Source organism: Carcharhinus amblyrhynchos, chromosome 3, assembly GCF_965287045.1.
Source record: "Carcharhinus amblyrhynchos chromosome 3, sCarAmb.v2.hapA, whole genome shotgun sequence".
In the NCBI taxonomy this organism is placed as follows: Eukaryota; Metazoa; Chordata; class Chondrichthyes; order Carcharhiniformes; family Carcharhinidae; genus Carcharhinus; species Carcharhinus amblyrhynchos.
The window spans coordinates 117809955-117833036 of NC_137326.1; the positions used below are offsets into that span (position 1 = coordinate 117809955).

At 41.1% G+C, this 23082-nt stretch overlaps 2 protein-coding genes across 2 annotated transcripts in view; one reads left to right on the top strand and one right to left on the bottom strand.

Moving 5' to 3' along the window:
* The first annotated feature begins 75 nt into the window (after positions 1-75).
* LOC145341506 (protein NCBP2AS2 homolog) lies at positions 76-1837 on the top strand. Its single transcript, XM_080186483.1, has one exon. The coding sequence runs from the start codon at positions 94-96 to the stop codon at positions 400-402; it is 309 nt and encodes a 102-aa protein (XP_080042609.1). The 5' UTR covers positions 76-93; the 3' UTR covers positions 403-1837.
* Positions 1838-8668: 6831 nt separating this feature from the next.
* The window catches only part of LOC145341063 (GPI alpha-1,2-mannosyltransferase 4-like), a 28767-nt gene continuing 14353 nt past the window's right edge, over positions 8669-23082 (bottom strand). Inside the window, exons 2-3 of the mRNA XM_080185833.1 lie at positions 14546-14692; positions 8669-12419 (exon numbers count right to left, since the gene is read on the bottom strand). Of these exons, the coding sequence (XP_080041959.1) occupies positions 10771-12419; positions 14546-14660 (1764 nt within the window). The 5' untranslated portion in view covers positions 14661-14692 and the 3' untranslated portion in view covers positions 8669-10770. The remainder of the gene's footprint in view (positions 12420-14545; positions 14693-23082) is intronic.

Genomic DNA, 23082 nt, shown 5'->3' on the forward strand with positions numbered 1-23082 from the left:
AGAAGGAAGGGAGGGAGGGGGAATGGCCGAGAGTGGGTGAGGGGTCAGGGGTGAGAGGTGAGGGAGCCCCACCCCGCTGCCACCACCGCCACCATGGTGCTCGGCAGGTTGCTGCACTCGCTGCTGAACAACGCGCGGCTGGTGGAGAAACTCTCCGAGACGCAGCCCATCCGCCAGGCGGCCCGCATCACCGTCTCCCTGGCCAGCCGCCTGGAGCTGGCCGGCCAGAGGGCGGCTGAGCGCGTCCGCCGCTCCGGTGCCGTCCGCAAGCTCCTGGAGCGGACCGAGCTGCCCCGCCAACTGGGCGGGCTGAGCCAGTGGGCGGCCCGCCTGAGGGACAGCTGGGCCCGGGGGCTGAGGGAGGCCCCGAAGGAGGCCCCGGGACGCAAGAAGCAGAAATGAGGGATCGCCCAGGAAGGAGCCGGGCTCTCTCTCTGTTCACCCAGGCTGGAGCAACCAGGGACAATTTAAACACAGTTATCACAACAGTCCCGAAGACAGCCACAAGAAACAATCACTTTCAGACTTCGTGATGCTTGAATTGGAAATGCAACCCAATGAGTTTGGGATTTGTGCAAATATACTGTCGTGGAGGATGAGACCAGGATCATGACCAGCTCGCCAGGATTTGAAATGGATTTCATTTGCCATTTTTGTCCGTTCTCCCTTCATCACTGTTGTACTTTTAACTATTTGAAATGAATGAAGCTCCACGCTATTTAAAATTAACGACAATCTACGTGCCTACAGTTCGTCAGATGAGACAGATCTGTGATGGGTCGAAGAATTTTTAAAAATGTCGGTTTGCCTTATTGCATGGACAAATTGTTCAAGCGAATACATTTTCTTTCATAAAATGGAAAACTTATATTGTGATTCTATTTATGTTTCAAGGTAATTTGAAATAAAAGGCAGGGTAGAAGAGGAAAATGGCCTCGGCTCTACAGCTGTTAATAATAAGGAAATTTTATTTGGGAAAATTGCTGGCTTACCATCTTAATCAGTGAGCCATAATGTAAGAAAAAGGTTTTCTAATGAGAAATTGAGGTAAAGGAACAAAATCTGGTTTTGTTTTAATAACTTGCATAATATGGTACCTTAAATGTTCCAAGGTCCAATGGGAGTGTTATCAGACAAAACTTGAGACTGAACCATGTAAAGAGATATTAAGACAGGAGATCAAAAACTTGGTCACAGAGGTAGATTTTAAGGAGTGGCTTTTAAAGTGCATGAGATGTTTAGTGAAGTTATCTGGTATCAGAGCTTGGACTAGACAGCAGAAGTTATGGGTGAAAATGTAGTCCAGAAGATCATATCTCACTTTTCCTGTTGTCAAGCACTGATCCGCTTCTTGTTCTTTGCCACAACATTTCAATGATTAACAGCTGCAGAAATCAGCTCACCATCCCATGGAATAGAATTTGGGATATTTATTCATCCACAATGACTACTAATGTAAGTTTACACATGGCTTTTATTCCCAAATTCAGAACCTGAATTTAGATTCTCAAATTGACATGATTCACATTCTCTGGATTATTAGTTCACTTTCTTCATGGGGTATGGTACTGCTTTGGTTAGTACCAAAAATTCTAGATTTCAGGAGTCAAGTAACAGTGAAAAATGCATTCAGCAAGAGAAAGAGTGAGATAATAATGTGCAGTGTGTCAAAAATGTCACAACATGAATAATAGTACTGGAATGTTATGTATCACCTCAACAAGAATTCCACAATTAATTAACGTTGCTGTGCAAGTGACTTGTTAGGAACTGTAACAAATAGACAGTATTTTTATGATACTTATTGAAGGCCAATAAACTATATGAACTTGCTGTTCCTCAAAATGTCATAGGATCTTTTAACACTCACCTAAACATTAACATTTTATCTGAAATATGGCATTATGGATTCCAGCAGTCTCAGTCACCTTGGCACGCAGCAGCAGTGTTTGGAGTAGGCATGGGATGACATTTAACAGAACCCACAGCTAAATTTTAACATATGTAAGTTCCATCCTTCTCGGCAACTCTAAGAACCTAGCAACATCCCTACTTCAGATTATATTGCTAATGAATAAAAGCTAACTTAAATATGATGATATGGTTACATAATATATTTATACATTATATATAGTTTTCACTGTCTGTGAAATGACAGCACTTCATATTGAAGTGAATTTTTAATCCTGCTTGTGAGATGCCCTGCTTAGAAGTGGCTAACGTAGAAATATCACTGTTGTTTGTAAGGGTCTGAGAGTAGGAAAAGCAGATGACAGAAACAATGAGACACCGACCTGGACTGGAGAGTGGGGGACATGATCATTTTTTTTTGTTATTGGACATTTCAAATCATAGCGAGGCAATGGCACAGTATAAGAAAGGGTACCCTTTTCATGAAGTATTTGCACTGAAGCTCTGGACCATTCTGTAGACAGGCCATCATAAAAGGATGGACCAGCAGAGGTACTTATGGCATTGACTGAAGACGATGCCTGGGTAATTAGAATAGTTACATGGAGGTTGTGCTTCTAACTAGGGTGTGGCACTAATGTTGTTGCACAATACTATTGCTCAGAGGTCAAATCTTGCTCATAAGAAACAAAATAAGTGTTTCTATTATAGATATCATTTTCAAGCTTCAGAGTTAAGATTTTAAAGGGTTGGTTAACTCAGACTGACTGAACCAGACTATTTCCCAGGCTGTTTGCAACTTTGGTGTCACCTTGGGCCTGCTCTTGAGTTTGCGCTGCATGTGGTAATTTCCATACACCGCTTAACAGGCTCTAATGTGTGCTCAAATTGAAATGGTAGCCATGGTGTGGAGATGCCAGCATTGGGCTGGGATGGCCACAGTAAGAAGTCTCACAACACCAGGTTGAAGTCCAACAGGTTTATTTAGAACACAAGCTTTCGGAGCGCTGCTCCTTCATCAGGTGAGTCACTCTGATGAAGGAGCAGTGTTCCGAAAGCTCGTGATTCCAAATAAACCTGTTGGACTTTAACCTGATGTTGTGAGACTTCAGATTGAAATGGAACAGTCAAATGAACTCCCTTTCCTTAATGTACTAGTTGGGAAATCTGCCAAGAAGGTTCTCTACCATGGCCTACTGGAGGTATATCTTCATTTGTTAATATATGGGTTGGAATTCTCACAGTTCTAAGCATGATGAGATTGGTTTTATTAGCAACCACATATATGGAGCCTCAGTTATTTGTTTACCTTACAAGCTTGATGCCAAAATAGGGTGCATCAAGGGCATCCCGCAGGACATTGCACTGTTTTCATGCAAACTCATGAACATGCTTAAAACTGTCGCTTTCGGCTGTGAAATGTCCAGTTTATCTCTGATTATCCTAGAAGGGTAAGATATCTCATGAATTTGAGCAACAGATGAAGCTAGTTGTTTCACACTGTTACTAATCAGGAGGAACATCAACATTTTCTACAAACAGGATGCTGCTGTCAACACCTGTCTACCTGTCACACAAATGAATAATATATATAAATTTCAGTGCCAGTGTGATAGTAGGCATGCCATACGTCCCAAAGAGTAGAGGATCGTATCATACTGTATGCCCTTTCCACTGTTTGCAATGGACAAGGTTTAGGCCATACCCAACCAGCCTCTGTGTGCAAAGCTCAAAACACAGTGTTGAACAATAGATGTGATTCTGGGTTTGGACATTTGCTAAACAATCCTCAGTCTGTTTAAAAAATTACACTGACAACCAATTTAAGACTGTATGTACTGGACGCTATATAGATTAATACACAGGGCCCTATTCTTTGCAAACAAAGAACATGTACACAAATTCCAACTGTTTCAACTAAACACAATAAGCAACAGCAATCCATTAAATTATTCCTCAGGGTAATACCTTGACCAATCGGAATGAAGCTGCTTGGTTTAAATTTCGAACAATGTTTGGCCATTAATTGTCAGTCACCATCAACTGGTGTATAATCCATGTCAAAGTCTCTACCGGAGTCCACTTGTCAACCAATCAGCATTCTCCTCTCATTTAGTATAAATTGCTGCTCCCTTTACATTTGATGTCCTTGCAAATTGTCCTGATGTAAGATTAAAAGCTTTGACAGAAAAAGTATCTTTTTCAGCAATACAAAAGGTTAGTATGCAGGTAACGTGAATGATTAAGGAAAGCTAATAAAATGTAATTGTGTACTATGAGGGGAATTCAATACAAAAGTACAGAGGTTATGCTTCAGTTATATAGGGTATTGATGAGATCACATCTGGATTACTGTGCACAGTGTTGAGCTCCTTATTTAAGGAAGGATGTAAATATGTTGGAAACAGTTCAGAGAAGGTATACTAGTCCAGGAGTTACCAAACCATGATCCAACCCTGAAAGGTAACCACTGAAGAAATCAAGTCAGCTGACCAGAATCAAGTGCTTCAAGAGACTTTGATTGGTCCTTTTGACTTACTCAAACTTGCTGTTGCTGGGCAGAAAGGCCCACAGCCAACTGTGAAGATCAAAAGTGAGACGGAAGCCCGCAGAAGATGGATCAACTTGAAGCAGAAAAGAGGCAATGAGAGGTGGAGGCAGCAGTGGTGGAGAAGTGGCAGAGGCAAGGAGAGGCTGCGGGACAGCCTACAGGCAGTGGCAGGGCCTCAAGAAGAGAATGGAGGTGTTCAGGCTTCAAAGGGAGATGAGTGTGTTTGAGAGGTTTTGTATGTATAAGGCTGAGTGTGTGTATGAGGATGTGTGTGTTTGAGTGAGAGATGGGTGCGTGTGTAAGAGAGGGGTGAGGGTGTGTAAGGGAGAAGTTTGTGTGAAAGAGATGGGTGAGTGTGAGACAGTTAAGTGTCTGACAGGGTTAAGTGTGTGTGAAAGAGATGGATGAATGTGTGAGAGATTGGTGAGTGTGAGAGGAATGAATGTGACAGGGGTGAGTGAGAGTGGTGTGTATATGTGAATGTGAGAGACATGAATGTGTGAGTGGAAGGCAGCAAGGTGAGCAGCTTCCCAGATGCTGTGTATAAGGAAAAGCTTAAACATCTTTCCTTGATGCCTGCAAACATCGTTCTGAAAACATATACAGGGGAGGCTGTACCTATAATGGGCAGAATGTAAATTAATGTGGAACTAAATGGGCAGACTGCTAAGCTACTACTGTGTGGTGAAAGGCAACCACTCAATTTTTGTTGAATGGTCCTGGCTGGAGAAGATCAAACTGGATGGATGAACATAACATTGCAATAGAAGAAACTAGTCTGGTATCTGTTATACAAAAATGTGCTGTTGTTTTCAAAGGCAATTTAGGAAACATGAAAGGAATTACCATAAAATTGAATATCAAAGCTGATTCTCAACCAAAATCTCAGCAGGTCAGAACCGTGTCTTATGCCATACAACCAAAAGTTTTAGCTGACCTGTTGCGTCAGGTCAAGATAGGAGTCTTGGTAGCTGCTCCCCATAGTGAACAGGCAACGCCATCATTCCAGTTCTCAGGGAAGATGGTTATATGTGCATCGGTAAAGATTTATAGGCTGTGTGCTGAATAATATCCACTTCCCCAGATTAAGTACCTTTCTGCTGGCCTGGCTGGTGGACAGAAATTCAGCAAAATAGACCTATACTGGGACTACTTACTGTACACGTTGACGAGAAATCAAAGAATATTTTACCATTGCAACACAGATGGGACTGTACAGATATTTCCATTTGCCTTTTGGAATAAAATCAGCATCAGCGCTGTTTCAAAGGGACATGGACAAGATCCTGAATGGCTTTCCTGGAGTTCAGAGTGCTACATTGACAACATCTTATTAACTGGCAAGACTGATGTCAAGAACTTGGATGCCACCTACAAAGGCTAGAGGAGTGTGGCCTATGGGTTCACAAAGACAAATGCAAGTTTTTTCAGCCCTGTGGAATATTTGGAGCAATTTGTTGATGCCGCTAGGCTTCACCTTCTAAAGTCAAAGTTATTGTGGATGCTCCAACTTCTCATAATATCAGCCAGCTTTGCTCATTCTTCAGTTTGCTGAATTATTATGGGACATTCATTCCCTGCTGAAACCCTTGTGTGAGCTTCTGTGTCAGAACAAAGCCTGGAAATGGAAAGAAGTCTATGATGCTGCATTCAAGAAGGAACAGGCAACTCTGACAGATTCTGAGATACCAGGCACTTTGACCCATAAGAACATAAGAAATAGGAGCAGGAGTAGGCCATCTGGCCCTTCGAGCCTGCCCTGCCATTCAATAAGATCATGGCTGATCTGTCGTGGCTCAGTTCCACATTCCCGCCTCTCCCCATAACCCTTAATCCCCTCTCTTATCAAAAACCCATCAACCCGCGTCTTAAAAATATTTAGCGAGGCAGCCTCCACCACTTCAATGGGCAGAGAATTCCAGAGATTCACCACCCTTTGAGTGAAGAAGTTCTTCCTCAACTCCGTTCTAAACCGCCCCCCCTTTATCTTGAGGCTGTGCCCCCTAGTCCTACTGTCCTTTCTGAGCAGGAAGAGTCTCTCCACCTCTATCCTATCCATCCCATTCATCATCTTATATGTCTCAATGAGATCTCCCCTCATTCTTCTAAACTCTAACGAGTACAAGCCTAGTTTATTCAACCTCTCCTCATAGCTCAACCCCCTCAACTCCGGCATCAGCCTAGTAAACCTCCTCTGCACTCCATCCAAGGCCAAAATATCCTTGCGTAAGTACAGCGCCCAAAACTGCACACAGTACTCCAGCTGCGGCCTCACCAATGCCCTATACAGCCGGAGCAAGACCTCCCTACTTTTATATTCAATCCCCCTCGCTATGAAGGCCAGCATCCCATTTGCCTTCCTGACCACCTGCTGCACCTGCAAGCTGGGTTTTTGCGACTCATGCACAAGGACCCCGAGGTCCCTCTGCACCGTCACCTGCTGCAGTTTTTCTCCACGTAAGTAATAATCCTTCCTACCATTATTCCTACCAAAGTGGACCACCTCGCACTTGCCAACATTAAATTCCATTTGCCAGTTCCTGGCACATTCGCCCAGCCTATCTAGATCCTTCTGCAGACTCTCCACACCCTCCGCGCAATTTGCCGTTCCCCCAATCTTGGTGTCATCAGCAAATTTCGACACCATACACTCGGTTCCCTCCTCCAGATCATCTGTATAAATGGTAAATAGCTGAGGCCCCAGCACCGACCCCTGAGGCACCCCACTAGTCACCAACCGCCAATCCGAATAGCACCCATTGACCCCCCAGTCTCTGCCTCCTATTTGACAACCAGTCCTCTATCCACGCTAACACCCTACCCCCAACTCCATATCCCCTGACCTTCTGCAATAACCTCTTGTGAGGTACCTTGTCAAACACCTTCTGAAAATCAAGAAAGACCACATCCACCAGCTCTCCTCTATCCACCACCCTAGACACATCCTCATAGAACTCCAGTAAATTTGTCAGACACGACTTCCCCTTAACAAAACCGTGCTGCGTCTGCTCTATCAAGCAATTCCCCTCAAGATGCCTCGCTATTTCCTCCTTGATGACGGATTCTAACATTTTACCTACAACAGACGTTAAACTAACCGGCCTATAATTCCCCACATTTTGCCTGGCACCCTTCTTAAACGACGGCGTAACATTAGCCGCTTTCCAATCTTCCGGCACTTCCCCGGAATCCAGCGACGTCTGGAAAATAACCACCAAGGCATCCACTATCACCTCCGCCATTTCTTTCAGAACCCTCGGATGCATTCCATTTGGTCCTGGGGACTTGTCCACAATCAGCCCCTCCAGTCTGTCGAGCACCGCCTCTCTAGTAACAGTAACGTCATTGAGACCCTCCAGTCCTACCACCTTTCCATCGCTAACACCCGGCAAATTATTCACGTCCTCCTCCGTGAAGACTGAAACAAAAAAGTTATTCAAGACCTCAGCCATTTCCCCATCCCCTACCACTAAGTCCCCCTTCTCATCCTCTAAGGGTCCAACGTTCACCCTAGCCAGCCTCTTCCTTTTTATATACTTATAAAAACTCTTGCTATCCTTTTTTATATTAAGCGCTAGCCCAGCTTCATAGTTTATCCTACCCTTCTTTATCAATTTCTTTGTCAATCTTTGTTGACATTTAAACCTCTCCCAATCCTCTTCTCGCCCACTACTCTTAGCTACTCTAAACGCCTCCGCTTTCAATTAACACTTTCCTTCACCTCCTTCGTTATCCAAGGCTTATTACCTCTCCTCCTACGGTCCTTTTTGACTATCGGAATAAATTTCTGCTGAGCACCCCTCCATAATATCCCTACAACTTTCATGTGCTGCATCACCTTATGGCATGGAGACCATCGTCTCACACATAATACTCTCTAACATGGAAAGGCCCATAGCATTCGCATTGCGGACTTTAAGTGAAGCAGAGAGCCGATATGTTCAAATCAAAGCACTGGAGATCCTTTTTGGAATCCAAAAATTTCACTAGACTCAGTTCAGACAGAAATTCACACTCCTGATCAATGATCACTTGCCTCAGTATTTGATAAAAATCTCATTAAGCCTTCTGATAAATAAACACTTACATGGTTAAAATGAATAATTATTCTGCTTTCCAGCATCCGCTACATTCCTTTCTGACAAACTGACTGCTTGCAACAAAACACTGCATCTTAAAGCTTTTCTCCTCAAACATAAAACATATCAATAACAGGGAATCATCATAAGAGAAAGTTTTATTTTTCATTTAGAGAGTTGTTGAGGTCTGGATTGCTCTACTTGAAATCACAGAAGCTGGTTCCATAAATAATTTTAGCAGATTGGATAGATGCTTTAGGATGACAAATTTAGTGGATTACAGACAAAAAACGTGATGTGTCTTTCAAAAAGCCAGCACAGACACAATGGACTAAACAACCTCCTTGTGTGTTGTAATTTCCTATGATTCTACAATTATATTAGTTGCAACCCAATGTCACCCTTTATAGTCGATCAAAAATCAACCATTTCCTGCACAATACTTGGGAAATATGTTTGAGTTCCAGATGTTTATTGGTATTAAGAGATGTCTACTTATGCAGATGGTTCATTGTATCAAATGCAGACAATATAGTTGGTTACTGTTATTCTTATAATTGAATCAAATTTTCCAACTGACAATGCATAATACCACAAGCTAATGTGGCAGTTCAACAAATTGTGACAAGCTGTATCAAGATTACATGACAATGTTTCAGCATCTTATCTAGAATGTAAAGAGCAACAGAACATGGTAATTTAGACAATTTTAGTAACTTTGCACTCAGATTAACAGGTATAAGAAAGAACATACATTGTTAGATAATTTCATAAGGATAAAGGACAAATCTGCCACTGAATGTCTTATTACTAAGATGTGTTATATTGCAAATGTACATTTCTACTACAGACTTTCTCTGCAAAGACAGTCATTTCTTAAATCTTTAATGAGATTATGATATAAATCAATAAACTAAATGTAGAAACCTATATTGGTTTAGGACTCACTTTTTTCCCCTCAGAATCTGCTAATATTAACAGGGGTCTGTGAAGTAAATTGATTAACTACAATTTCCATCTTTTGCTGCTAATTATGTTTTCCTATTTGAATCCTTTCCACAGTAGAGTCACATAAAAGCCATTTGGAGCTGAGGCAGCTGTGATCAGAGCATAGAACTAAGTTTAGCAATTGTTTTAAATTTAAAAAAGCTCCATCAAATTAGATTGTATTAGAAGACTCTGTAGCCTCCTCCAACCCCCACAAACCTCTGAGATCTCTATGCTCTCTCAATTCTTGCTGGATAGTTCCCATTCTTGTACATCAGCAAAAAGTACACTCACAAATACCCCACAGAATTAACTATTATAAAGTTTTCAAAAATAAACCTCAAGTTTAGAAGAGTGAGAGGTGACCTCAAAGAAACTGAAGAAATTCTGAGGAGGCTTGACAGGGTAGATGCTGAAATGTTGTTTCCCCTTGGTGAAGGAGCTGGAATTAGGGTTATAGGGTCAATTTTTTTTCCCCCAATTTGGGAGTCCAGGGTCAGGAAAAATTCCCAATGTCACTAACGAACTCAGCGGATCTTGTCATTTCCATTCTGGGGGTGGAGTTGGATCAGTAATAGCGAAAGTCGTGTTCACTACTCCCAAAAAGAAGAATTTGGAGGAAGCCACAGGGCCTGCTGCGTGCTGGGGCAGGCTAGTGAAAAGGCACACCTTGATGCTTTGGAAAAAAAACCCTGTAAATCATAACACATTCCTCTAGCCCTCACCTCCCACACTCCTCATACCATTTCTATCCTAACTCGAGCCAAACCACCCCCCCACACCCACCCATAGCTCCTCGTATCCTCCATGCCAAGCTATCTCTCTATCCCCGCCTTCTGAGACCCCCTCATACTGTCCAAGACAAATTATGCCCCTACCTACCCACCATGGTCCCACATCTCCAAGTCAATTTTTGCCTCTCTCCCCATCCTTCAAGGCCCTTTATAGCTCCTGTGCCAACTTAGTGCCAACTCATATCAATCCCATAACCCCTTACCCTCTGCCTTTATTCCTCCATGCCAACTCACTCAGTATCTGCCATGGACACACCTCAGGAGGCATACTGGGATGTAATAAAATCAAGTTCTAACTGTTCTACTGATGACTTCACTTTAAAACCACACTCTCGTTGAGAGAAAAACTATTCAATGCATTTAAATTCCTTCAAGTACTTAATCCCATTTGAAGACAACCTTTTGTATTTATAACCTCAATCAAAAACAATATAATCATTTGGAGCTGTCAGTCAAACTGTAAGCTATTAAAATTCAGAGTCTTTAACTTCTTGTGCACCTTGAAAATATAAAGACTCAGTTGGTTCAATCCATCTTTAGAAAAAAGTAAAGGAATTTCAGGAGGATTTTCCATAGATAAATGAGGGAAGAAGGATGCAACAGTTACCCATTGAAAATCACAATATTTCATAGTGTATTCAACAGTACCAGGTGTAATGATAAAGATATTTATTTGATTATGTTCACTGTGTTTGGAAGGTAAATAGTCAAGTAGCCCATTCACCGTGTTATTGAGGACAGAAACATCAGACCCTCCCAGGTCAATGATTTTGATAGACTCTTGGTCTGATCTGACGTTTAGGAGATATCTAGGAGGCATGTAGGTGTGGTAAAATATCAAACTGTGTTCAGGCTGGTTAGCCACAGGATCCTCTGAATGTAAAACTTTTTCTAAATAAGACAGACAAGGAATTAATCCACCCTGGTGTAAACAGCCAAAAAGTACTGAACATAAAATGTTAAACACAATAATTACAGTTCTCCCTCTCAACATGTCATAATTTAAAACACCATGTATAACAACTGGTACAATAAGGGGACTAAGAAACCGTGCTTCCTGATGATTAAATAAGGACAAGATGATTAAGGGAACAAAATAAACCAAAATTAAATACTCAGCAACTGAAGGAGTTGCTGGAAAATGTGTTCGTAATTTCTTTTCAAACTGCTGTTTCCTTGGCACATGACATTTGTTTGCGCAAACAAATTTGTGGATTACAATTCTAAAAGCAGTTATAACAGCTGACAAATGAAGAACACCAAACATCAGAAGCCCATTAACAGTCAGGTGCGTAAACCAAGGATGCCTCCCATGAGTGGAAAGGTTTTCTGGATCCAAGTTATAACGAATAAAATTGAGTGGAGTTAAAACTAAACGTTGGCTTAGATTAACAATGTGTTTGTGTCCGGCATTTCCACCTTTCAAGAACCAGTCAATTTCAGAAAACAATGAACCAAAATATAGTATATCCACAATAATGAAAATACAAGTGGTTACAATTACAGGTGAAAAAATGCCTAAGGATCTCTTTGATATTGTTCTTAAATTGAATTGAAATGTATCTTTCTGATCATGAGAAAGCCACAGGAGCATTGGTACTAAAGTGTAACAAATGAATGTGGGTCTATTAAAAAAGCCTGAGACTAAAACAATGCCAATAAGATGTTTATTGTTCCTCCTTTCCTTTTTCCTAGGATGTGGTGCTACACATCCTTGTGTTGTGTCCATTGCCACTAACAGTAGCAATAATGCGAACAAAACTCCTTCTAAAGCATTTGAAAATGTCCTGGTGTAAAAAACCAGCATCACGTGAGACCCACTCAGCAATATTAAAGCATGCCATGGATCTGTTCCCCAGAGACAGGCTAACTGGTATACAGAATAGTCTAGTATAAAGGACAGGCATGTCAGGTAGAATCTGGGGAAAACCAACAAACTGTAGCTGTTTAGAATGCTACCAAAATGGCCAGAATTGTGTAATGTTTTTAGGACTATGAAGGAGAAGCCTGTAGTGATCAGAGGGAACAGGACCGATCGAATGGGGTAGCTGGTATTGAATTCCCAAGAGCGAAAGGTCTTTACATTTAAAATGTCACCTGTAATGAAAAGAAAGATGTGTTTCAAATGAAAAACTGAACAATTTTAAACAACATTTTCAACACTTGTACACAAATAAAAATGCAGTACATGTAATTTAAAGTCTTGTTATATTCTGTTGGCAAACTGCAGAAAGTGAAAACATCAGTAATCAATATCTGAAGTACACGTGTTAAATGTGAGGGTATCCCAAAACCCAGAAGGGTAACTTGGAACACCAGTTCTTAGTGGTGAATACTTTCAATTTGGTATAATGTGAGGAAAGATATACAGTGAGGAACGGTCAAGCCTTGTTGTAATCAGTTAATAAAGAATATTTATGAACTTAACAAAACACACAAGAAACAGTACAATACAACAGTACATTTAACTATAGTAATGGCTACTCACATGCACCGCAATTTATGAAATCAGCCACTGCTCTCAGCTATCTATGTTTCTGAACTCTGAGAAATTTCCCTTTTCCAAGCGAAATCCAGTATTGTAAATCTCTTGGAGCTAAATCCAGCATATAGTTACTACCCACAAGTTATCTTCCAGCTCAGAAAAACCTTTCTTCAGTTCAGCGTTCTTTTCTCTGAATTGTTTTTAAAACAGAAGCTTTCAGCACAAACTTGTTTCCAGGAGACAAACTACCTTTCCAGCTGGTGTGGCTATAATTTTTGCTGCTTCTCAGCTGTACTCTTCTTCCTCTCCTGCTGTACTCAGTTACCCTACTGTGGATATAATGCTTTCCTATTTGACGTTACATAATTCCGTGGACCAGGTTTTTAGCGCTTAGGTGAAATTATATTCTTCTTTCACCACTTTAAACTAACCTCTTCAAAAGTTCTAACTTCTATTTTTATACATCATTGTTCATTCCCATGTCACTCAGATAGACATTTGTTTTTCAGCTGCTATGCTAATTTGCATCTCAAAGTATCCTTCCAAACAAATGCACTCTTATCAATCTCATTCTTCATTTCATTCTATCCAAATTTTATTTTTAATCTTTATTTTACTCAATTCTTGAACCTTTCTTTTACTCCAATATCTTGACACACAACATTGTGAACTATTGTTCTTGTGAAAATGCTGACATGATAACTTGTTCTCTTCCCTTTTCTGGAACCAAAAAGGCAATGTCAAACAGAGACAGCCAACTTAAAATGGAGACCATTGAATACACAAAGAAAGAAGCACTTTGTGCTGCTGTATAAAATAATGTAGCAGAGGACATGTCTGTAAACAGTGACTCACTGAGACAATATCTACTTCCTTCAATTATATTACAATTTGCCAGTGCAATAACAAAACCAAATCTAATACTGCCTAACCAGAAAATATATCACTGACCAAAGACACGTGCCGATTTTGTAGGTCTGTTTATCAGGTATGTGATACATCATATGTCTTTGAAATCTGGTGTGATTAGGAACTCTATGACTGCTGATGGCAACTTGTTTAATTTGTCTAATTCACTAGGTCAAGTTTGACATGGCAGAACTCAAATGGAGGCTGAGATGTTGACAAAATTATCCAAAGATAACTAGAATCCCAAAATAATGCTATGCTGAAATTATTAAAAAGTGTTGATATTTTTAACCTGCTAAATCATCATCGCTTCCATTAAAAAAAACCTCTCAAAGTTTAATCAATAGCTTTGGTCTATCATTGTTGCTTTTTCTGTCCTTGCCAAGAGGTAAAGCATATCTATTGGCATCTTTTCCAGATGTGTAACCTGATATCAAAAGCACAAGTATATAGTATACTTTATGCATTAGACTATGTTATATCAAATCTACAGAAGCTGACGTTTTCATTGAACTTAAGTAAAAATATTGGGAAGAAGTCCAAAACAAACATCATTGACTTTGAATCCCACCCTTAACTGGAATTTGGAACTGGGTTTCCACAAAGAGTAGAGGTGACTTTTTCAATTTCATTTGCTTTCGGTGTGGTGGACAGGCAGGGTTCCATTTGTCAGAGGTACACCTGCAATCAAGTGGACCAGGCATGTTGAGTTTTGTCTTCTGAACCTGAGATACAAAAGGCTAATTGCTTGGAGGAAACAAAATTACTAATCACGGCAAAAAAAATTGTAGAAAATAGAATTCAAGGAAATTGTCAGAATTTTTTTTACCTGCCATAACCTCCGGAGACTGAAAAAATTCATCAGGATGTATGTAACCGGTTTGTGGAGCCAGACACCACAGCACCCTGAAAAACCCAAGTGCCAACCATACCATCCTGAGCATCTTTGCAAACACTCACTAGAACAGCAGTAGTCCTTTTGACGTAGGTAGAACAAATGTGTAGCAAAAGAAAATATGAAAAATTAATTAGAATATTTCATAGCAAAGAAATTTGATACATGCTATAAAATCTGGGGCAATTTTTATATTCACGTATCTAGATTGATTCTACCACTTAGTCCTGACTGTAATAGTGATTTGTGATTAGGTCCCCTTGAAGTATTAACAATTTGAAACAATGCAAAATAAAACAGTTAATATAATCACTATATGTCCTCAGTGTTAACCAACAGTTTATAAACTAAAATCTTTGATATCTTCGCACATTTAGAAACATTATCATAGCAAATAGTGTTGGTACTACTGTTCTTCTCAATGTATATAAATGGGCTTGAGGATATTAAAATTTGCAAGTGATACAAAAATAAAAGTATGGTTAAATGTGAAGAGCACATTACTGGTTACAAAAGAACACTGATGGATTTGTACTAATATAAATTTAAGTGGGCATTTGATTATCAACACCATTTTAAAGGTTTTTACAAGAATATTGTTAATTGAATGATACTTTCTCTCAATTACAGTGTTGATCAAAGGTTAAAAAAACAAAAACAAGTCTTTTAGTTACCATCAATGTCTGTGAGCGATTTAAATGATTGGATAGCAGACAATACATAAGCCATTAACATCATAATATGTGATGTCATTTTGGCTGGCAAAATAATGCACCTTTTTATGACTTTTGATCCAAGCAAGTTTTCAGAATTTTATTTTTGTGATCAAAACTTACATAAATTCTAGCTGTTCCATTAAAAATAATAATTGCCCAGGAGATATATAGAAATCTAATATTCTTTTTAATTAGAAACACATTTAGTTGTCAATTTTTTAAACATCGATCATGAGAAAAAGTATGTTTGATCAATCAAGGTCAACAACCACGTGAATCTTTAATAAGCCCCATGTAGCTCATGAACCACAGGTTGCCAACCCAGGAACTGGTCAATTGGGCTGGATACTTTAAACATTGTGTGATGTGAAGGGCTCTATGGTGCCTTTTATACTTTTGCATCCCCATGCCTGGACTTTGTTTCTCTAACTCTGGGCTTCTCATTGTCTTTTACTTCCCCTGTGGCATTAGTGGTCACACAAAAGGTTTTTGTTTTCTTGACTGACATCCAGTGCTGCATGAGCTGAAATGTCTTCTGGTTAAATTTCAGGAAGATGGAAGCCACTGTCCAGCTCTCATCACAAACTGCTTTTCCTAGCCACAAGTTCTAATGCCTTCTTTGCTGCTGTGTCAGGCTGAACCAGATTGTTATCATCACTGGCCTTGGCCCTGAGCTGAGCTTCAGTTCTGAAAGATGCTGTATCACATAGTACAATAACTCTTTGGAGGCAGAAGTCTCTTCATTAAAATCCCTTTATTTACAAACTCTAACAGCAATACACAGACTGCTAGCAGAGGAACTGACACTTCTGGTTAGGAAAAGATTCTCTGACTGGCCCATCAATTGGATGCTTAATCAGTAAGTTCATACTCCAAAAGGCCAATTTCAATGGCCTCATTGAAGTCATTACACAAGGACTCCCCATTTCCTTCCCCAGTTACCAATGCCTCTGTTCAAAAATTTCATCCTAGTGTTCAAATGCCTGCACAGCCACTCCCATGTCTAAATCTGTAATCACTTTCTGCCTGACACCCTTTTAAGAATTCTGTTCTTCTAACTCTGGTCTTTTAAGTATCATTCACTTCTTTCATCCAACAATAGATGGTCATGCTTTCTGCCATCTAAGCCATAAACACTACAATTCCTTCCTTACTCCCCTCGCTCTTCCTCTAAGTTTTTTTTTAAACCTACATCTTTCATCAAACCTTTGCTTACTTGTACCAATGTCTCCTCCATTGGCTTGGTACTTATTTCACTTTGTGACACTCTGTTAAAAATATTATTTAAATACAAGCTGTTGTTGTACATTGGGCTGGGTCCTGTTGATTCCAAATTCCACGAATTTTTCCAAGATCTTGGAGGATGGGAGGTGAAAAAACGTTTGTCCACCTATGTGAGCCATAGCCAGTTAGGTAAATGCTTGAATAAAAAAATGATCCAAATGACCATAATAAACATCGCTCTTCTAGCTGAATGTCATGCTGATCCAGGTGGTAAATATTGTTCATGTACCATAAAATGTGTCAACTTGCACAGCCTTTGCAGATTAGACGTACTTTATGGTTTGTGATAAGATCAATAAAAGTATATTAATTTGACTGTACCTCAGGAAGTTGCAAAGGACTAATTGCCAATCTTCAACACAGTTGTGCATCCACTTCACAGGATTCATATCAGTTAGAACAGTGTCAGCAAGGAAGGCTTAGAAATATGCACGTCTTAGGCCGAGATTGCCCAAACCTTTCCAGTCTTGGAAACTTTTTGGACCTCCTAAGAGTGTTGACATTAGGAAAATGTATTGATTTTGCTTCCAATTTCCATCCCTCTCAGTTTCACATAGTTCATAACCAACAGTTATCTTGCCTTCCTTGACATCTTTGTCTCCATTTCCAGTAATAGATTGACCAGCAATATTTATTACAAACTCACCTACTCCCAAGCTACCTTGACAAGTCTTTCCTGGAAGGACATAATCACTTTCTCCTATTTTCTTCAACTCCATTACATGTTATGATTATGCCACCACCGCAAATGGCACTACTGACATGTCTGCTTTTTTGCATAACTGAGGTATTCCCAGTGTGGTTGATTGGACACTCAACCGGATTTAACCATTTCCCTGACCCCTTCCCCTCCTTCCAGGACCAGGATATAGTCCCCCTTGTCCTCAAATTCCATCTCACCAGCCTCCACATTCAAGAAATCATTCTCTGCCATTTTCACCAACTCCAACATGATGCCATCCAAAGCACATTCTTGCTTCAACACCACTTTTAGCATTCTGCAGGGACCACTCCCTCCCTAACATTATGGTCCACTCTTCTTTCAAGCCAAATTCCCATTCCCTTCCCGTGGCATCTTGCCTTGCACTTGCAGAAGGTGCAACACCTGCCCCTTTACCTCCACCCTCCACATCATTTAAGGCCAAAACACTCCTATCAGGTTAAGCAGTGTTTCACTTGCACCTCCTTCAATATGGTCTACTTTACAGCTGCTTCCAATGTGGTCTCCTCTACAATGGAAAGACTAAATGCAAATTGGGTGACCAATTTGTGGAACACCTAAACTCAGCCTATAGGATGACCTGAGCCTTCCTGTTGTTTTCCACAATAACTCAACACTTTGCTCTAATGCCCGCATGTCCATCCTTGTCCTGCTGCAAAATTCCACTGAAACAAAACACAAACTTAATGAACAGCATCTCAACTTCTGATAAAGCACATTACAGCCTTGAGAACTCAACATTAAGTTCAACAACTTTACCCTGTAACCTTTCTCCTCCATCTTAAACCCTTAGTTTCATATCCCATACGTTTCTTGCCTCAATGCAAAAACCCTCCTTTGAAACGTTAACTCTATTTTCTCTTCCTGCAGATTCTGCCAGACTTGCTGACCTTTTCCAGCATTCTCTGCTTTTGATTCAGATTCCAGCATCCACAGTATTTTACTTGGTTTAGTGTTTAATTCACCACCATTTCCCTTCCAGGAATGCCTACTGTAAAGAAAGGCTGCTTTTCTCTCCGATGAGATTTCCCTATGTCCCTTTTACCATGTTCGTCTTCATTTCTTTTCATTTCCCTCTTGGTGTTTACCAAAACTCGCTTTCTCAGCCACATTTCCTTCCACACTGGCTGTCTCTGTCTCTATCTCAGCTCATGTGGTTCCCAATTGAAATTCTTTCCCTCATGTTTTGAATCCACACAGTGTTACAGATATTGGGATGGCACGGTAGCACAGTGGTTAACACTGCTGCTTCACAGCTCCAGGGACTTGAGTTCAATTCCTGGCTTGGGTTACTGTCTATGTGGAGTTTGCACGTTGTCCTTGTGTCTGCGTGGGTTTCTTCCGGGTGCTCTGGTTTCCTCCCATAATCCAAATTTGTGGGGGTTAGGTCAATTGGCCATGCTACAATTGCCCCTTAGTTTCTTGAGAAAAGTAGGTTAGAGGGTAAATATGTAGGGATAAGGGGATAGGGCCTGAGGTGGAGTGTGGTCGGTGCAGGCTTGATGGGCTCAATGACCTCTTTTTGCATTGTAGGGTTTCTATGATCCCTGGCATATACAACATTCCTCAGATTGCTGTTCTCATCCCATTCTGAGGTCTACATTCAGTGCCAATTGCCTCCATATGTACTCACTCATCCTCTCTCAATGCTGTCCTTGTCCCCTGTTCCATTTTATTTTTCATCACATCCGATGCTTTAACAGGGAGATTTTTTTCTCTTCCTTTCAGGCACTAAGGAACACAAACTCCAACAATTTCCAGGTAGCAAAGCCTATCTAGGAGCCTTCACACCTTCTCTACACTCTGACACCATTCCTTCTTTTCATCTCGTTTATTTACTATACACTCCAATCAGCCCCTCTTCGATTCTGTATTCAGCAAAGGCCTCAGTTTCATCTCCAGACTCCCTCACCTTAATCAATCAATCTCGGGCTCAGCACAATCCCGAACTCTTCTTCCATCACCTCCATATCCATGCTCACTACTTTGGGCAGGAGTCTTCCCCGCATTCAATGGATCTTTTCACCCACTTACAGTATTCACCCTCTGCCTTGGCCTCACCCTCCTCCCTACTCTTTATCTTTTCATTGAGAACTGTTCACACAACATCAGCCCTCTCAATCTCTCTGTTCCTCTCACCACTCCAACGTATTTTCCTCTGAACTTGCTACATTCTGTTCCCTTAGGTCCTAACCCTGACCTTGTGATCAAACCTGCTGACAATGGTAGTGGCATTGATGTCTGCTGTACTGATCTCTACCTTACAGAGGCTGAGCACCAACTCTCAGACAAGTTCTCCTTAATTGCCCTGGACCATGGCATCACTGCTAAACAAACAATTGTCTCCAGCACTGTCATTGACCTCATCACCTGAGAATCTTCCCTCCATAATCTCCAACATTATAATCCCCAAACCCCGCTTAGCATGCTTCCATCTTGTTCCCAAAATCCACAAACAGAACTGCCCTGGTAAACCATTGTATCAGCCTGCTCCTGCCCACAGACCTAATTCTTGCCATCTTGACTCCATCCCCTTCCTTTTTTCAATCTCTTCCCACCCACACTTGTGATTCCTCTGATGGTCTATGTCACAGAAACAATCTCCAATTCCCTGACATTAACATCATGGATGTCTAATCCGTCTGCACCTATATCCCCCAACAGGAAGGTCTGAGAGCTCCAAATTTCTTGCTTGAGGGGAGGCCTAAACAATCCCTGTCCACTAACACTCTCATCTTCCTGGCTGAACTTCTTCTGCCATTAATTTCACTTTAACTTAGCTCACTTCCTGTAAATAAATGGTATGGCTATGTGTAGTCACATGGGCCACAGTTATGCCTGCCTTTTTGTGGATTTTGTGGAACATTCCTTGTTCAGGTCCTGCTCAGGCCCAGTCCTGCAATTCCTTTTATGTTACATCAATGACTGTATTAGTGTTGTTTTGTAGTTTCATCTGGACTTGGGAAAATGTATCAATTTTGCTTTGAATTTCCAACCGTCCCTCATCTTCAAACGGTTCATTGCTAACATTTCCATTGCCTTCCCTTCTTTGACCCATCTCCATTTCTAATGATAGACTGACCACGAACATTAACTACAAATACACTACCTCCCGCAGCTACCTCGACTACAGGTCCTTGCAATCTGCTTCCTGTTAAGGACTCCATCCCATTTTCTCCACCTCTGTCGCAAGTGTTATGAAGATATCACAGTTAAAAATGGCACTTTTGACATATGTGCCTTTTTCCAAACAAAAGTTCCCTCCAACACCGTGATTGAAAGTGCTCGCAACTGCATTTGATCCATTTCCTGCACCTCTGCCTTCACCTTTTCCCCTTCCTCCCAAAACCTTTACAGGGCCCAATATGCTACCAGTTTTCCTGAGTGTTTCTGGTATTCTCTGCTTTCGTTTCAGATTCCAATAACCACAATATCTTGCTTATTTTGCCCTTTAATCCATTGCCACTTCTTTTCTAGGAATGCCTATCTTGGAGAATTACTAGTTTTCTTCTGACAGGCTTTCCGCTTGGATATTTTACCATCCTTAGCTTCATTGTTTTCCATTTCCCTACAGATGTTTGAGAAGGTTGTAGATGTTGTAGGTTCCCTGAATCACTGACAAGAGGATTTTCAACAAGGTAGTTTTTTTCACTGTTTAAACACTTGTACTCTGTCTGCTCTCCTGGATATAATTTCCTCTTTCCACCCTTGTGATTTCTTTTCATAGCCGTGTCATTACGTTCTCTGTGACTATTCGGTTGACTTCTTTCCTGTTTAGTTGGAACACCAGGTGACTTGACGTATAAGTGGGTGTAATAGGAGACTACTGCGTGACATACACTCAAATGAGCTAAAAATGCATAACTACTTACATATATGTAACATATATATATTGGAGGTACAGATTGTATCAATTCGTGCATAGCCATCTCCTTCTCTCTCCCTTTTTCTGCTGGAAAGAAAACTGAAATTGAAAAAACAGTGGTAATAAAGTCCTGGAATCTCGTGTTTGGCCTGCTCAGAAGTCCTGAGTGTGTCGTTACACTAGTTGGTGTTGTTGTTGTAGTCTTTCTGGGGCCAGTGTCCTGCTAGGAACATGGGATGCTACATTTGGCCTCTGTAAATATCGGCATGTGTGCTGCTGCAGGGGGCCCAGATGACCTAAGTGCCATGTTATCTGTTTGTGGTGGATCTGATACATGCAGGAGATGGCGGTGAAGTAGGGAAAGGGTTAATGGATTTTGTACCTAGAATATGTCACAAACATAATCCTTCATCATGTCTGATCTTCTCAAATATTACTGCCAAGAGCAGTATAAGCAAGTTATTTGTTCATGTCTCACATGCTTTAACTCTCATTTTTATAAAGACAGATAGTTTAATGTGACTGTTATCTTGTAGACTTTGTAATTTGTGTTAGTCGGACATCGTTACACAGATGGTAGTTTACGATACCGGCTTCTGACAGCTGCTGATGGCAGATTGCGATACCAACTTTTAACAGGAAGATTCCTGCTGGGACAGCCGCGATCGCACAAGTAACTTCAAAGACAGGGATGCCAGTGCTGCTGCAAAAGGGTTTTGAGTCGTACTGGATTAAGCCCGTGTCATGACTGCAGCTGCCAGCTGGACTGTGAATCATGATTAAATCTGGGGCTGTATCACAACCAAGGAAGGATAACCCGGAGTTCTGGCCAGAATGGGAAACTTGAAATCGTGATTGACACTAAGACTCAATGTATAAATGCCCACTTGTGTTTGTGTTCTATGAGAAGTTTGGTAGTCCATTGTAAGGAACCAGTTTCTCCCAAAATTCTGGAATAAACCCCAGGGTTTTGAAATAAAAACCACAGTCTCAGAGGCATTATTTTACCTACAACAGTGGTAATTGCTTACATAGTGGCCTCCGCCTGAGGCTGCCACGTAACTTTGATCGCAGGGCATTGCTGTGTACACCGTCAACTTGTCATGGCCACATGCGGTCTGAATCCTGACCATTTGATCTAGTGTTAGAAGGCCAAGTCTGTGGGCATGTCGATCATACTGCATCTTGCTTCTCAATCTGTATTGCAGGAGAGCATCATTTCCATTTTTTCAAGTTTGAGCTGCAGCAGAGCCTTGGCAGTAGCGACTGTAATCCTGCTGCACTGGGAAGAGTTACTGTGCTGATGAAGGCAGATTCTGCCACGGTAAATTTTGCAGGCCAAGGAGTGCACGTAGTAGTCTGTTTAATTCCTTGCACATTTCGCTAGGCTGTCTGACTGTAGATAAGGGGGCTGCTCCTCATATGCTCAAAGTCACATGTGTGCAAAGTTGTAAAATTCAGCAGCCAAACTGGCAAATGGCGTCTGTCATGAGTCTTTGTTGGATGCTATGTCTTTTAAGCTTTCCAACTGTTTCACTCGTCACGTTTGGCAGGTAGTCAAGTTCAAACCACCCAGAATATAAATCAACTAAGACTAAATGTGCTGTTTACTATTCCACTCAAAGATGTCAGCTGCTGTAAATGACCATGGAAGCTGCTTTACACGAGGTCCCAGACCTCCCTATGCTGGATGCGCTTGAGTACATTGCAGTGTGCATTTGGAGATTTTTTCTTTTCATGTCATGCACATGGGAAGCCAGTATGGTGATTTTTTTGACCCTGTATCTGGTTGCTTCCAACCTGGGTGCCTTTGATGTAGTTATTGTATGTAGTAGCTCTGGAAGGCATTAGGGATAACAAATTGCAGACCATGCAGTACAAATTC